The sequence below is a fragment of the Herpailurus yagouaroundi genome, unplaced genomic scaffold (genome assembly GCF_014898765.1).
Source record: "Herpailurus yagouaroundi ecotype Mexico unplaced genomic scaffold, PumYag 139, whole genome shotgun sequence".
Classification (NCBI taxonomy): domain Eukaryota; kingdom Metazoa; phylum Chordata; class Mammalia; order Carnivora; family Felidae; genus Herpailurus; species Herpailurus yagouaroundi.
This window is the reverse complement of record NW_024412394.1, coordinates 7671975-7687610: the sequence shown is the minus strand read 5'-3', so window position 1 is coordinate 7687610 and position 15636 is coordinate 7671975. Positions and strand designations below refer to the sequence as shown.

Sequence of the window (15636 nt, the reverse complement as noted above, 5' to 3'; positions counted from 1 at the left end):
AAGATTTTGTGTTCCCAGCAGCTGAAAATCTAAGTCCTAAAAGACTTAGCTTGATGCAGGAGGGTGTGTGAGTGGAACCGTGACTGGGTACCCACTTTTCCCTCCCCGTGCACACATTCCTGCGTTCATTCCCGCAGAGGTGCGGATGATGCGACCCCTGCCCTACGACCCTAGATGTCGTGTACCCAGATATGCACTTCACATCATACCCTCAAAGTTAGTAAAGGATCTTATTAATTGATATCACTAAATTAATTTATTAGTGCAGGATTAATTAATTCATATTAAGTGTAAAATAAGTTTCTTCCCTTTCTTCCCATTTCTGAAATCGGAATGAAAATTGGCACCAGGGGACCTGGGACGGTGACCACCCTGGGCCGAGTCGTCTCTAGGGATTCATCGCTCCCTGGCCCCCCACCTTCCCTCTCTCCAGAATAGCTCCACAGCCCTCCTTGCCATTCTCTTCTACCCCTACCCTGGCCATCCTCCCTCCTCTCCTGTCCCTGGTGCCTCAGTTGCTCTTCTCCCCACTGGGCTGAGGCTGCTGGCTTGGACAGAGGCTGTCCCTCCACAGGCGGTAGGCGATGGAAGCGGTCACGGTGAGCCAGGCCAGGTAAGGCAGCAGGAGCACGGCAGCCAGCTTGTTGACGGGATGCCAGATCAACGCTGTGCTCACCACCAGCCCATAGAGCAGCAGCAGGTGCAGCAGGGCCTGGGGGGGGGGGGGGTGGGAGTGAGCAGTGGGGTCAGGGCAGTCAGGCAGGCTGCCCTGAGAACTGAGCCCTCAACCTTTCTGCACTCCAGACCCAGTGAGCCAAGTTCCTGAGGTCTGGGCATTCGGCCGGAGCTCAGAGAAGTGTGCCCACCCATTACCTGCCTGTCCTGCATTGGTCTCTTGTGCTATCTGCTCTGGGGGCCCCAGTCGTCTCACCTGCTCCTACGCTACTTCCACTGACGAACACGGCGTGCCTTACCAGACCATGGGTGCGGGCTACGAAAAAGAGAATCAGGACAGTCCAGCTGATGGCAAGCTGCACAGCATAGAGGCCAAGAGGCAGGACCAGGGGCCTCCCAAAGCCCCCTCCCAGGTCCTTCCACACCAGGTAGGAGGCATAGCTGCAGAGAGATGGTGGCAGGACACTCAGAGGGAGGGTGTTCCATGGCAAAGGAAGGGAGCCCTTGGGCATAAGGTCTCTTGGTTTCCCAAAGGAAACCCTGTGGGCTGCTAGGGGTACAAGAGTGTCAATGCATCACTTGAGGGCCAGCGAGGAGGTGGTGGGGGGAGCCGGGCATGGTGAGGTGGGGGAGGCAATGGGGAAACTTGGAGAGGGGGAAGAAGAAGGCTGGCTGGAATCCTAGGCAGGTGCAGAGGGGACCCCCTCCCCCCACCCCACTTAAGCGTTCAGATGGCGCGTGCTATCCCTGTGGAGACCAGGATACAGCAGTAGCTCGGGCACAGGGCCCATGGTATGCGAAATGGGTGCTCACCCGATGACGAAGTAGATGGTTATCCACCCTGCCATCAAGACCTTGTGGGGTGGGCACCAGGGTGGCTTCTTTGGGCTGTCGTACCAACCAGACGTTCGACGGGTGAGCAACCAGACCAGGATGGGCCCCAGGTGGGGAAGAGCCACGAAGATGGTTCCTTGAGGCTGCATTCTCCTCACGGAGACCAAATCTAGGACGGCAGATGACACACTGGTGATGGGCCTCCCCCTCAGTCCTTTCCCTGTGTCTGCTTGCCTGTCTCCACCTCCTACCCGATGCTATTTCCTGGCCAGAGCCCCCTCACGGGACGTCTAGTCACAGAGGCCATTCTCCCCACCTTGGGCCAGCTCCCGTCGGCTCCTGTGAGCCCACACCGGGCCCTTTCTCTGGCTTCAGTGGACTTGTTTTTTCCACACCACTCATCTGGCACACAGAGGATACCGTCCCGTATTGATAACCGCTTCTGAGTGAAAGGCTCCCTTCCCCCAGCACGTATCTGACTCCTAGAGTTCAGGTCCATGTATGACCGTCCCTCCTGCCTCCCATAGTGGGTGGCACTCGGTCAGGTACACAGCAGGCCCTTCACAGGGATGGTGCCTTAATACTGAACTCAGTCAAGCTGATGTAACCAACTATGTTCAGAAAGGCAGGAGCCAGGGATCCCTGGGGGTCTTTACGAGTCAAGAACCGGCCAGCCCATCCGCCCCCAGGCTTATCTCGATATACCAGACTGGCAGACTTGGGGAGGCCCACCCAGCCTGAGCTGCTGCTCGAATTCGCACTCAGCCGAGTGACACCGGGCTCCTTTCTCTGAAGGTTTCCGTCTCGCCTGCCCTTCAGGGGCTGGGGAGGTCCCTCCTCCACCTCTCCCCTTCCAGAGGGACGGGAGCCACAAACATAAGCGCCCAGCTTTCCTGTGGCCTGACATCTCAAGGAAGCAACGGCCTGGTCTTTGAAAAGCTGCCATACTCATTTGAATATGGAGTTGTGCACAGACCCTCCTCCAGCCAAGACCTCCATCCATATCATTCTCAGTGTCCTGGAGTGACTGCCTACTCCATCTTTTCCTGTCAAGGGCCCCTGTCCATGTCCTGGAGGTTCCGGACACAGGGCTGACTAGCCCGCCCACCTGTGCATCTCTATTTTTATTCCTCTGGTCCTCACTGTCCATTTGTTCATCTTCTGCCTTCCTGTCTCTTGCTGTCTCCCTCTTTCTGTTTTTCTGTTCAGTGCTGGAGGTGCCTCCCGCACCCTCCCCCATCAGGAGAAATCCTGTTCTCCACCCTCCCGATGCCTCCTCATTCCCAGGCCTGTGTTCCCCTTACCTCAGGCAGCACACTTCTCAGGCCAAGCGCTCGATGCTATATGTTGTGTGCAAGGCAGAGGAGGGTGGGGGATGGGAGAAGGGCGGAGTGAGGCTCCCATCTGGTCTGCCTTTCTCCAATGACAGGGTGGTGGCATTGGCTGGGGTGTATGGAAGGCTGGCTGCCTGCATGGTCCTGAAGGGTTTCATTTAGCAGAGCCCCCGCTGGTCTACTAGACTTGGCCTCTGGAGTGGTCCCCTTGATGGAAGGGTTGAGGCTTTGGCTCTGTGACACCCGGACTTCTGGGCGGGCTCAGCCTCAGGCTACAAGACTTTTGAAACCTGTGGTGTGCACATTCCATGAGCTGGCTTTGTGTCCACGGGTGGTGCAGACCCTCAGATTTCCCCAGGACTTTCCTGTAACTGGGATTATCCCCAAGGGGGGCAAGCATCAGCTTTGGAAAGGAGTTTATGATATATGGACACAGGTTATAGCCTAGTTGGCATGGGCCTTCCCCTCTCAGAACTCGAGCTTGACGGATTTTCACAAATCCCTACAACTTCATGACTCAGAGGAGAAAGCAGCCTCCTGTGTGACTCAGACAGAGCTTTGTCCAGCCAAGACTAACACCTACCCTTTTCATACCTATAAAATTCCAAGCACCTCTCCTTTGCTAGTCCTTTACTCATGAGGTCCCCTTCCCAGGTTGGCTGCTCGCCGTTGCTCCTTTGCCCCATCTCTCCACTCTGGGGACCTGGGCACCCCTGGGAGGAGTTTACCCCATCCTCTCTCTTCTACCTTGGGGAAGGTGGTGGAGGGGAGGGGGTTGCAGTAGGGGACAGGAGGCTGGAGAATCATTAACTGAGATGAAATCAGTGGCGGTTACTTATTTTCTATGAGATAATTGGGGCAGGGTTGTGCTGGGGAGCTCACCATGATCCCCAACTGCAGGAGGCCAGCCCTCGGTGACAAGAGTTGCCGCTCATGGAGCACCCATTTTGGGGCGAGCATTTTACAGTTATTAGCTCAATAATGACCATGTTTATTCCTCACGAGGTAGATATTATTGCCTGCATTTGACAAACAATGGAAAGGAGGCTCAGAGGGGTTGGGTAACTTGCCTAAGATTATACAGTGGACGAGTCACCTGTGTTCAGTGTCAGTAGACTGGCCCCAAAACACATTCTCTTTGAGCTGGTCTACACATTCATTCCACAAGTCTGCCTTTGTTTTCTTTCTTTCTTTCTTTCAAGTTCATTTATTTATTTTGAGAGAGATTGAGAGAGAGACAGAGCACACGAGCAGGGGAGGGGCAGAGAGAGAATCCCAAGCAGGGGCCGCACTTACCAGCGCAGAGCCCGATACAGGGCTCGAACTCATGAACCATGAGATCATGAGCTGAGCTGAAGTCAAGAGCCAGAGGCTTAACTGAGCCACCCAGGAGCCCCTCAACAAGTCTTTCTTAAATACCTGCTATGGACCAGGCTGTACCAGGAGCTAAGAGTACTAGAGCAAACAGCTGAAAACAACAACAACAACAACAACAATAACAAAAATCTATCCATCTTCACAGGGATCCTTCATTCCAGTGGCACTATCTTTCCCAGGCAGAATTTCTATGAAAGGACTCAGGTTGGCAAATAGCCCAAAGACAGCTCTCCCCCAAGTGCAGTGTCCCTGCCAACTCTGAGTGTGGGCAGGGAGCAGATAGGGGAACACCCAGTGCTGCCAGCACCTTGTGAGTCGTTAACCCTCTCAGTGCCTCCTCTGTCATCTCTGTGCAGGAAAGGGTGGAACTAGACAAGGTCTAAGCTCCTGGACCAGCGGCATTGGCATCACCTGGGAGCTTTTTAGAGATGCAGAATCTCGGGCTCTGGCTCAGACCTATGGGATCGGGACCCACGTTTTAACCCAATGCCTCATGTGGTTTGTGTGCACACTATAGTTTGAGAAGCTCCTGTTAGGGGTCCCTCCTCTTACCTTCTGCCGGCTGTCAGTTCAATAGCCTCTGGCTGGGGCAGCCACTCACCAGCAGAGGGCATTGTAGGGAGGGGTTCACCTGTCCCCAGGTTTTCTCTTTCTCTGTCTCCTCCCTCCCAGACCCAGACTATTAAGACCTCTGACTTCTGGGATCCTCAGCTACTCCACTCCCCTGCCTTGGCTGGACTTTGCCAATAGACAGGGACAGATTCCCCCACCCCTCTTTAGGTCACTGGGAGGGAGGACTTTGCCGGGAAGCTCCGGGCCACTCCTGCCCGGATTCCCCGCCCACCTCCACTTGTCTGCTGACCCGGTGACAGAGTCTGACTGACTGCTCTGTCTCCAGACAAGGAACTGCTATTCCTGGATGAGCAGGGGGGCCTCTGGGAGCACCCACACAGTAAGGTGAGCACCCCTTGGGGCAGATAGACATGGGGTGGGCATTGCAATGGAGCCATCTGGGGTACAGGGGAGGAGCCAGGCCATCTGAGCCAGCCCTGCCAGTGTGGAGAGCCTCCACTGGAGGAGGAGGGGGGAGAGGGCAAATGTCCAGTGGGCGTGAGGACCCGAGAGGTAGTTGTATGCACTATGGAAATGTATACTACGCTGAAAGAATGTTGCCCGTGACAGGTTTGGACTCATCCATCCTGGTACTTTTTACATGCTTCAATAACGAGATCTATCAGGGCTTGAGTGGGCATGGTAAAAGCCAGTGATGTGGGAGAAGGGTTGAGAATTTCCTCGAAGGACGTGAGAAAAGCTTTGCAGCAGGAGCCCAGATCTTCGTGCTGGAGGAGGCAACTCCCTAGAGACAGGTGAGGGCAGCATTCTAAAGGACCCTTATCTTGGGGACCTGCTACCTGGGATGAGCTGGGGGCAGGAGCAAGACAAACTGGAGACACGGGTACTAAGGAGTCAGGGGGTTGGGAAGGTCCAGGCTACATCTAGCTGGTTACCCTGCTGCAGACTCAGGCCTACCTCCTCTTGGGGTTAGGGGGCCGATGGAGTGAGGGCCTAGCAGCTTGGAGAGCTATGAGCCTGGGGGAAAGGTGGCTGAGCTGGGGGAGAGTTAATGAGTGGGCTTCCCATGAGAGGCCCCTCTAGGCTTTAGGGAGGAATATGCCAACTCTTCCAGGTTGGCAGGCTGGACAAGGAGATTCTGCTGCGTCACCCAATGGGGTGGAGGGGGTTTGGACTCTGGTCCTTGGAGGCTCCAGGAAGGTTGTTGCTACAGAAACAAAGCAGAGTCCCTCTTTTCTTTCATGCTAGCTAGCCCATCACCTGCCACGGGTGCCTTTGTGGGCAGGGGGCGGTAGGGGTATCGCTCCCTATGGAGCCGAGGTTATACCGTTCGGTGTTTTTATTTATTTTTACTTTATTTGTGTTTCTTGCTCTTGCAACTTCCTGTCATCTCGAAGTGCAAAGGAAGAGAGACCCTGGGGAAAAAGAAGGGGCCTGGAGAGAGAGGTAGTGTTTCTGGAACACCGCTGTCATCCCTGTTCATCCTTCCCTCTGCCTTCACTTGTAGCTTAATAACCCCTCATACATCCTCACCGTGGGGAGAAAACTTGGCTTCCTTATCTATGACATGGAGATAAAAATAACACCTAGCTCACAGACCACTGTGAGGATCAAATGAGTTAGGCCCCACAGAGCGCTCTAACACGGTGGCGTAGAGCAAAGCTCCATAAAAGTTAGCTGTTACTAGCGCAGTTATAATTCCAATTATCTTTAATGTCAAAGAACCAAAAGGAACGGATGCACCATAAAGGGAGGCTGACTGCTCCAACCCCCCTTTCCCACCAGATGGGGGGGGGGGTCCTGCCAGCTCGTCCACTTGACTTGTGTGCCCTGCAAGAGGCTTGGCTGGGGCACTTTTTCTGCAGGGTTGAGTTTTAAGGCAAAAGGAACAACGTCACACCTTCCTCCCTGGCTACGTTTTCAATGAGGACACGGGTGTGGGGCGGCGGGGAATAGATCCCACCCCAGTCCTAAGCCTGAGGATACAGATGAATTTCTTCCCCTGTCTGGGAGAACCTAAGGAAAGGGGCTTGGGTTTTGTGGGCCCTGAGGAAGGAAGGAAGAAAGAGGGCAAGGGAGGAGCTGGTGGTGTCTTGGGGCAAGGCCTGAGCGCCGGGTCTGGGTGTGAGTGAAGGGGCTGGAGACGAATGGATGCCAGAAGCCTTTCTAGCGCAGACCCTAGTGAATCAACCCCGGGGATCCCGAGGACTTTGAAAGAGGCCATATATCTTACAGAACTCAGCGGCAGAGTGAATGAGTCACATTCCCTCAGAAGCTCCGCGTAAGACGTCATCTTTGTCACGACTGAACTTCCCGCAGTGTGTGCTCCACGTGTTCTGAGCACCAGCCCGGAGGGGGTGGGAAAACCACGCGTGACAGCATGTAGTCAAGGGTTGCTCAATAAGGTGGGATGACAGCAGGGAGAAACTTCCGAGGGGTGAGACTGTCAAGGGTGGGTCAGCCCGGGGGGGGGGGGAGGTGCTGTGGAGCAGGAGGGGGGTCCAGGTGGGTGGAAGAGGCAGGTGGGGAGAAGAGCGGGAGGGAGCAAGGGCCAAGAGGTTGGAACTAGACAGGTGGGAGGCGCACAGCCTGGCAGGAGTGCAGGGTGCTGGAAATCAAGGGAGGAAGCGGGAAAGTATGAGCGAGAGGTGGTAGACCCTGGAGGACCCCCCGAAGGAAGGTGTGGCATCCTTATGGGGGAGGCTGCTGGAAGGGCCAGGTTCCAGTCTGAGGCCCCCCGCTGGTAACCAGGTGAGCAGGCAGTGTGTGCTTTGGCCTGGCCTCAGTCCAGTCTCACTGGAGGCTCCCACTTGTGTTTTTCTTTCTCTTTTTGCCTCCACTTTTGACTTTGTTACCCCTATCATATTCCCCCCCCCCCGGGGCCCCCCTCCCCCCCTTCCGGGCCCCAGGGGTGGGGGGGGGGGGTGGAGGGTGGAGGCATGAAGAAAGAAAACTATTTGGGCCAGTGCTTTGTCATCTACAAATGCTTTTCACGTGATCTCGTGCTATCCTCACAATCGCTCTGCTCTCAGAGGTAATTATTTTTTTGCTTTGGTTAGCTCTTAAAAAGAATGACCAAGTTAATATAAAAGGCTTGCGGTGGAAAATTCAAATACAGAAGAAAAGAGTTCGAGAAAATGGACGGTCCTACTTTCCACCTTCCACCCTCTCAATTTCCTGTCTCTTTCAGTAGTGATGGGTGGGAATAGTTTGGGGGGTGTATCCTCTCTCAGCCCTGCGTTGCCCTAGACAGGAGTCACCAGCATGTGTGGCTGCTGAGCACATGAACTAGAGTACGTCCCAACTGCGATGTGCTGGAAGTGTAAAATACACAGGGATTTCAGAGACCTAGTATGAAAACAGAATGAAAACTAATGCAATAATTTTGTATTGATTTCCTCTCAAAATGATGATGTTTTGAATATATTGGGTTACATAAAATCTATTATTAAAATTAACTCCTCCTAGTTTTTTCTTTTTGGCCTTTTTAATGTCCCTAGAAAGTTTAAAATTACATTTGTGGCTTACATCGTTTTTACTGCATAGCACTGCCCCAGACCTTTCTCCGTAATTGACATGTATACACCCATAAATATGTATCTATACTTGTATATAGTTCTGCTACCTACATTAACGAGATCGGAGGATGTCTACTTCTCCGTAACTTGCTTTCCCCCTTAAAGATTTTTCTGTAAAGATCAAGATGGATATTCTGACATATGCAGAAACTACGGCACATTAAGCAATACGGCAAACTCTCTCAGCCAGTGACCAAGGCGGCGTTTGAATTTACATCATGTAACTCCAAACCCAAGCTCTTTCTGCCTCAGAGGAGTCTAATTTGACATAATAGGCCATGGGGAGCGACGGGAGGTTCTTGAGTAAGATGCAGATAGGTGAGGTCCCGTTAAAGGATTTGATGGAGGAGTCACTACAATGAAGACAATTTGCTCCCTCATCGCAGCCACTTGGGGGCCAAGTCTTGGCCTCCATGATGTTACAAAGGTTTACCTGGCACTGACCTCTTTTGTCCTCCAGGTTCTTGGCTTTGGCTGGCACAGGGGTGCACGGGGGCTGGCAGCATCAAATGACCAGGTGGATGTGCTCCCATGAGTGCTCCTTCCAACCTGCCCAGTTCCTACTGCTGGTGGGGGTCCCGGTGGCGAGTGCCCTCCTTCTGGTCCAGTGCCTCCGATGGCACTGTCCTCGCTGGCTGCTGGGGGCCTTTTGGAAGCTGGATAACCAAGAGGAGCCAGTGTCCCATCCCACTCCTCTACCAGAAAATGAGTCCCCAAGGCAGTGCCCGCCAGCCACACTGCCGGAAATGGCTGCCTTCTACCAGGAACTGCATACACCCACTCAAGGCCAGACCGTCGTCCGTCAGCTGATGCACAAGCTGTTGGTGTTTTCGGCTCGAGAGGTGGATCACCGCGGTGGCTGCCTGATGCTCCGGGATATGGGCATCTCTCTGCTCATCCCGCCAGGTAACAGCACCCTCTCCCTTGTCAGCGTATAGTTGTTTGTTGCGCATTGTACAAGGGCATCGCGCCTAAGGGAGCATCACTCGTAGACATCGCCATAATTTTGAAAATTGTTTATATTTTTAGTATGGCTTTATTGACTCCAAAGATGGATAGATTACATATTTTTATGACAGCTTCCTGACAGGTGGAAGTAGAGTGCCTGGTAGTAACGAACGGTGTGTTATGACAATTCTCCATCAAGGAGAGTGTCTGGAGCAAGAGCACCTTTTGCAAATTTGCAAACTCCCACAGGCCCCCACTGGGCTGGCGGCATCCCTGGAAGGAAGGAGGGTGGCTTGCTGAGGTTTACACCGCAAGCCGGCTCACAGTCTTTCTCTCCTTCCACACTGCCTCGCCCAGTGCCCTGCGAGGCACCCTCTCTCTTTGGCTCCTGTCCCACCTCCCCTCCCGCTGTGGCCTGGCCCATTCTGGGGTGGCGGGGTGCCTGCCTGCCAGGCCTGTCTCAACGCTTATTCTCCCCAGGTGCTGTGGCTGTGGGCCGCCAGGAGCGGGTATCGCTGATCCTGGTGTGGGACTTGTTGGATGCCCCGTCGTTGTCCCGAGCCCAGGGGCTGGTGAGCCCTGTGGTAGCATGTGGCCCCCACGGGGCCTCCTTCCTGCAGCCTTGCACCCTCACGTTCAAGCACTGTGCCCAGCAGCCCCGCCATGCACGCACTTACAGCAGCAACACGACCCTGCTCGATGCCAAGGTCTGGAGGCCCCTAGGGCAGCCAGGGGCCCACACGTCCAGGGACGAGTGTCGCATCCGCCTCTCTCACTTCAGGTAGGCCTGTCGGCCCAGTCTTCCTGCCTGCGTTCTCTGTCTGCCTCACCCCCATCTCTCTGTATGGAATTGCCCCTTGATCTGTTCCAGATGCCCCACAAATCCCTTATCGCCCGGTGTCCCTTCCTGGTCCCTCTGTCCTAGTGGGTAGGGCAGCTTGTCTCACTCAAACCCTGTCCAGGATTAGCAACCTGCTGTAGTTTCTCTGCCTGCCTGCAACCACAACCCCAGCCCTCCGTCTGGAAGGGGCCTGACCCATCCCCACCTTTGTCTCTCTAAAACTGTTTCTACCCGGTGCCCCTGTTCAAGACTGTCCCTGAACTGTCCAGGGGCCGCCTGTCCTCTCCGGTTTTCGAAGACCCCCTCCCATCGCACGTCTGTCCTCAGCTCTGTCTTTCTAGAACCACCGGCCCTTCTGCCGCTCCTTCCCCCCCCCCTGCGCAGAGCAGGGCCAGCTGTGTGTGTGGGTCCCCTGGGAAGCATAGTGGCCCTGGAGCCCACCTCTCCTCTCTCTCGTGCTGGAGGACGCTTGATGGCTCTTCTCCCCATTCGGTGATGCTCCCCATCAAAAGTGACCTGACTCACTTTTAATCCCCCCACCTGCCTGACTCCTTGCCACTTCCTCCCTGTCCATGCCCCACGCCGCTCTCCTTGGATCCTCGCGCAGGAGGAGCCTGGCGGCAGGTGCACCAGGGTCCCAGCCTCTCCTGTCACCGTCTTTCTCTGCAGCCTCTACACCTGTGTGCTGGAGGCGCCTGCGGGCCGGGAAGCCCGCAAATGGCTGCAGCTGGCTGTGTTCTGCTCGCCGTTGGTGCCAGGACAGTCCCACCTGCAGCTGCGCATCTACTTTCTCAACAACACGCCCTGCGCCCTGCAGTGGGCCATGGCCAACGAGCAGCCCCACGGTGGGCGCCTGCGCGGGCCCTGCCAGCTCTTCGACTTCACGGGGGCCCGAGGGGACCAGTGCCTGAAGCTCAAGTACATCTCTGAGGGTGAGGGAGGGGGCTTCGGGGGGGGGCACTAGAGGGAGGGGTCTGGACCTCCCCCTGGGTAGAAATCTGGGACCCTCAATGTTCTTTCGGAGACTCCTGGGCAGGCAACAGCTTCCAGGGGACCCCTGGTTTCTGTGGCTGCCTCCAGGAGCCCCAGGCTTTGCCCACTCCCACCCTCTGTGGCCCATTCAGCCCTGGCCCCTCCATGGGAGGATAGGATGATCCAGGGGTGGGGGAAGGGGAGGGGAGGCTTTTATTGTCCCACCTGGCTGGGGGCCCGGTATCTAAGGAGGAGTCCTAGTCTTCTCTGCCCTCCTTCCTCTGTGGCACCTGCTGGTGCACTTGCTCATGGGGCCTGGGATGTCTGTGTGGTTTGTGGACAGATGCGTGGCTGCTCGGTGGGAGGCGGGAGGCCTGTGCGCTGTGTGCGTGTGGGAGGTGTGTGGTGCTAGGGAAGGCTGCTCGCAGGGTCCTGGCCAGGCTCTGAGGACTCCCATCCACTTGAGACCCCCTCCTGCTTTCGCTCCCTACTCATCCCTCCCCACAGTACCCTGCACAGAATAGGACTCCTCCAAACACTTGTGGAGGACTCCACTTTCTGAGGCCCTCCGCTCTGCCTCCTCCCCAGGTTGGGAGAACGTGGATGAGAGCAGTTGCCAGCTGGTTCCCCATCTCCACATCTGGCATGGGAAGTGCCCCTTCCGTTCCTTCTGCTTCCGGAGGAAAGCAGGTAGTTCAGGGGCCCTGTCCCCGCCCCGCCCCTTCCCCTCGCCCCTCTGTGGCTCCCCATTTGGTCAGGCCTCCGTGCAGACCTTCTCTAAAAGGCGAGGAGCCACAACTGATCTTTGAGGAGAGAAAGATGGAAGGTCCTGCCCAATGTCTTCAGATTTCCAAAGCCTTCCTGTGGAGTCCCTTTCACTTCCCCTGCTGTCTTGCACTGGGCCTTTCCCTCTCATGCCTGCCATGTCCTCTCCTCTTTGTAGCCAATGAGAATGAGGACTGCTCAGCGCTTACCAATGAGATCATTGTCACCATGCATACCTTCCAGGACGTGAGTTGGAGCTGAGGGGCAGAGGGGAAGGGCAGGGCCTGGAGGAGTCCTGGGCAAAGTGGGCGAGGGGTCTGGTGCCTAGTAAGTATGGCCCCAATCACATAATTCAGCAGGTGGTTGGCATTCTTCCAGGGGCTTAGACCCCCTGGCCTCCAAGCTACCCTCTATTCCCTGACTCTCTCTTGTCTATCCATGTATGAATCCAGCAGGAGGGTAAAAGAACCAAACCCTGGATGAACCTCTTCTCTTGGCCCAGAGGGACTTGGGCATCCAGGAGAAGTGGTTTCTTTCTAGGCTGAGTATATGCATCTGAGAGATGATGTTGTGTATCTTCAGTGAGAAGAGCGACCAGGGAGAGGATCTCGAGTAGGTGGGATGGGAGTTAAAACCTTCCGAAGGGGGAAGGTTTGAAGAAGTCAGGGTTGAGAATCTTTGGGGAACCATGGTGGTATCTTGGTGGAGAGTAAGCAGATAGCTCTCAGGTTGTCCCCTGCAAGGAGGAACCAAGGGCTGGTGGGGGGGGGGGGGAAGGAGACACATGTGCCTGAGTTTAGGGTCCCTATTTTTGGAATAGGGGACATGCCCTATGACCTCACCCAGACTTCTCCTGGTATGTTAGGATGCACCATGTTTGGTCTTCATGTCTCAGCTCCCAAAGAACTCAGTAGGGAAACTTAAAGGTGAAAGTTCTGGGGCCAGGGAAGCAGAGGGTAGGGGGTCCTGATGTCTCCTGGTAAAGTAGCTCTGGACATGGGGAATGGAGGCAGGTTCCCTAGTTTCATTCAGGGGATGTCTCATGATGCCTAAACGGGTTCCCTGACCCTCTGTTGGCTCAGGGCATGGAGACCAAGTACATGGAAATCCTCAGATTCCAGGCATCAGAGGAAGAATCCTGGGCGGTGCCACCCCCTGCCTCTCAGCCACCCCCATGCAACAGGTGAGGTGGGGTGGCCTGGGCTGCTGGCTGGGGGACTTTTGAGATTCCTGCCCCAGTGCCCACAGAGGGCGCATACACAATTCAGGGTGTGTGTGTGGAACGGACGGGGTTTCTCTGGTCCCCCTCTCTGAGGACCCCCTCTGCCCCAGGCTGCCTCCAGAGCTCTTTGAGCAGCTGCAAATGTTGTTGGAGCCAAACAGCATCACGGGCAATGACTGGCGTCGACTGGCCTCCCACTTGGGGCTCTGCGGCATGAAAATCCGGTAAGAAGAGTGGGGTCTGCGCATGGGAGAGGAGGGTGAACTGGGGTCGGGGGCTGTCAGGACACCTTGAGGACTGCAGCACAGATAAGGAAGCAACTTAAAAGTCCGAGAATGGCTACTCCCCACCCCGTTCCCCATGATAGAGCAGCTCTATTTATTACTGTATCCTCAGTACCTAGAATGATGCCTTGGCCCATAAGTAGGTGCCCAATAAATATTTAAAAATGAATCAATTAACGCATAAGTCATTGGGTACATACTGAGTGCTGGACATGCTGTGCCCTGAGGGGTAGAATGCACACCGTAAGGTAATGTGTATAAAGCATGTAGCTGAGTGCCTGGCACCTGTTAATTCAATACATGTTAGTAGTAATGGGGGCAGGGGGCAATGCAACCGTGGTCTCTGTCAACAGCAATCAGTAGGAGAACAATTCTGAGCTAAGCTCCAGAACCCAGACTGTGAGTGTGGTGGTCAGGAAGGACTTCACCCGGGAGATGGGACTAGGACTGGACCCAGCTGAAAGCAAAGTGGGTTTAAAAATCACCTACCTATTGCATGTTTATCAAGTACCCATCTGTGTGGAGGCAAGAGCACCACTGTTTGTGAGTGTGCTGTGTGCAAGGTGGGAAGGGGATGGGCCCACAGAAGGATGGGGGCTGGGAGAAAAGGTCAGAAGAAAAGGGCAACGCCAAGCTATGGATGAGCCCGGGGGTCTGGAGTATGGGTTTGGTGGGTACTGGAAAGAGACCCCGAAAGGTTTTTGAGCAGGGGAGGGAAGCCTGGTTTCCAGCAGCTGTTTCCCCGAGTGGTGGGCAGGATGTGGTGGCCTGGGAGAGAGGGAGGGGGAGGGGAAATGGAGGAGGCAATGACAGACCATGTGAGCTGGAGGCAATTCTCTCCTCCGAGCCCTCGGTGGAGGAGGAGGAGACTGGGGCCTAGAGAGAAGTAGCCTTTGAGCCAGGACAAGCTCCGATCTCAAGGACCGGGGCCCTCCCACCACCCAGGTGCCCTGGAAGGCAGGCAAGAGCAGGATGAGGGCCAGAGCTGGAGGGCGGGAGGGGGGGGGGGGAGGGGTGGATCTGGCTCCAGTGCATCGCCCATCCCCCATCCCGCCAGGTTCCTGTCCTGCCAGCGCAGCCCAGCCGCAGCCATCCTGGAGCTGTTTGAGGAGCAGAACGGCAGCCTGCAGGAGCTGCACTACCTCATGACCGTCATGGAGCGGCTGGACTGCGCCTCGGCCATCCAGAACTACCTGAGCGGGACGCACGGCGGCGGGGGCGCCCAGGAGAACCAGGGCTTGGAACTGGACGAGAAGCTCTGAGCGCTCCCAGGGGGCACGGCGGGGACCTCCTCGCAGCACTCTGGGCACCTGGGGGGCCCCGACACCGAGGGAGAGCGCGGCAGCTGCTTCTGGCCGCGCCCACCGACCTCATCAGAACCCTCAGACGGTGGTGAGACCAGGGGCGCGATCCTAGAGACCAGCTTCGTGCTGCGAACGGGTCCCATCCTGGTCGGCAGGGGGCGCAGGAGCCCAGGAGATGGCCCTGGCATGGCCAGCCTCCAGGAAGCTGTTGCATAGACCCAGTGGACGGTTAGGCTGCCCTGTCGGCACTCCTTGGGGACTGGCCAGTTCACAAGGATTCGCTGCGCGCTTAGTGATACTCCGCATCGGACTGGGTATCACGGGGAATCCTGGCGTGGAGGAAATGGGGCTTGGAGCTTGACAAACCCACAGTTCTCTTGTGGGAGTCAAGATGCCCTCATGGATGAGAGGCTATTTCCAAAACAGCAGTGCCCTGGGGTTAGGGGATGTGGGCGTGCTTCAGGAGCTGAGACGGGAGGCAGCGGGGCGTGGGCTGGAGCAGGAGAAGGCTTCATGGAGGATGCTGGAGAAAGGGTTGGGATCAGCATAGAGTGGTTCAGCAGTCTTTGAGTGGGGATAGAGGGTGATGGTGGCTGGATTTACAGTAGGAGCCAAGAGTGAGCATGGGTGTGCGGGGAGGGTTCAAGGTCAGTCATGCCCAGCTGTCCACCTGTCTCCTTTGTCTTCCTTTGTGTCTCTCTCTTCCCATCCTTGCCTTGTCTTCCTTTCTTTCTGCCGTTATCTCTGTCATAAAACATCAATGCTGACAAGAAACTACAAGATTAACATTCGTGCCCAACCTTTTTACCTCTTTATCTGGAACTGTGTGAGTTTTCAGTGTCTCCGGTTCCATTTTGCTGTCACCATTTTCTGCAGTCTCTGCATCCCTGAATCTGTGTGTTAGTCTCTGTCTTAGCATCTCTTTGCCC

General features: G+C 55.6%; 2 protein-coding genes across 2 annotated transcripts; one reads left to right on the top strand and one right to left on the bottom strand.

The window, feature by feature from the left end:
- Positions 1-237: 237 nt before the first annotated feature.
- On the bottom strand, positions 238-3504 carry TSPO2 (translocator protein 2). Its single transcript, XM_040473418.1, has 4 exons — positions 2814-3504; positions 1489-1678; positions 975-1116; positions 238-712 (listed from the first exon to the last, which is right to left on the bottom strand). The coding sequence occupies exons 2-4, from the start codon at positions 1656-1658 to the stop codon at positions 512-514; spliced, it is 513 nt and encodes a 170-aa protein (XP_040329352.1). The 5' UTR covers positions 1659-1678; positions 2814-3504; the 3' UTR covers positions 238-511.
- A 1226-nt stretch (positions 3505-4730) lies between these two features.
- Positions 4731-14782, top strand: UNC5CL (unc-5 family C-terminal like). Its single transcript, XM_040473417.1, has 9 exons — positions 4731-5177; positions 8832-9277; positions 9800-10100; positions 10830-11092; positions 11721-11822; positions 12076-12143; positions 12980-13080; positions 13230-13343; positions 14461-14782. Exons 1-9 carry the CDS (start codon positions 5140-5142, stop codon positions 14663-14665), a joined length of 1638 nt encoding a protein of 545 aa, XP_040329351.1. The 5' UTR covers positions 4731-5139; the 3' UTR covers positions 14666-14782.
- The last annotated feature ends 854 nt before the right edge of the window (positions 14783-15636 follow it).

What these genes read in the sequence shown, in the direction of transcription:
- TSPO2 (XM_040473418.1), bottom strand. Translation starts at nt 1,658, where the DNA reads ATGCAGCCTCAAGGAACCATCTTCGTGGCTCTTCCCCACCTGGGGCCC. An exon ending in ACCATCTACTTCGTCATCGG is followed by an intron (nt 1,117 to 1,488) that starts GTGAGCACCCAT and finishes ATCTCTCTGCAG; the next exon opens with CTATGCCTCCTACCTGGTGT. An exon ending in TAGCCCGCACCCATGGTCTG is followed by an intron (nt 713 to 974) that starts GTAAGGCACGCC and finishes CCCCCCCCCCAG; the next exon opens with GCCCTGCTGCACCTGCTGCT.
- UNC5CL (XM_040473417.1), top strand. Translation starts at nt 5,140, where the DNA reads ATGAGCAGGGGGGCCTCTGGGAGCACCCACACAGTAAG. An exon ending in CTGCTTCCGGAGGAAAGCAG is followed by an intron (nt 11,823 to 12,075) that starts GTAGTTCAGGGG and finishes TCCTCTTTGTAG; the next exon opens with CCAATGAGAATGAGGACTGC. An exon ending in CAGCCACCCCCATGCAACAG is followed by an intron (nt 13,081 to 13,229) that starts GTGAGGTGGGGT and finishes CCTCTGCCCCAG; the next exon opens with GCTGCCTCCAGAGCTCTTTG.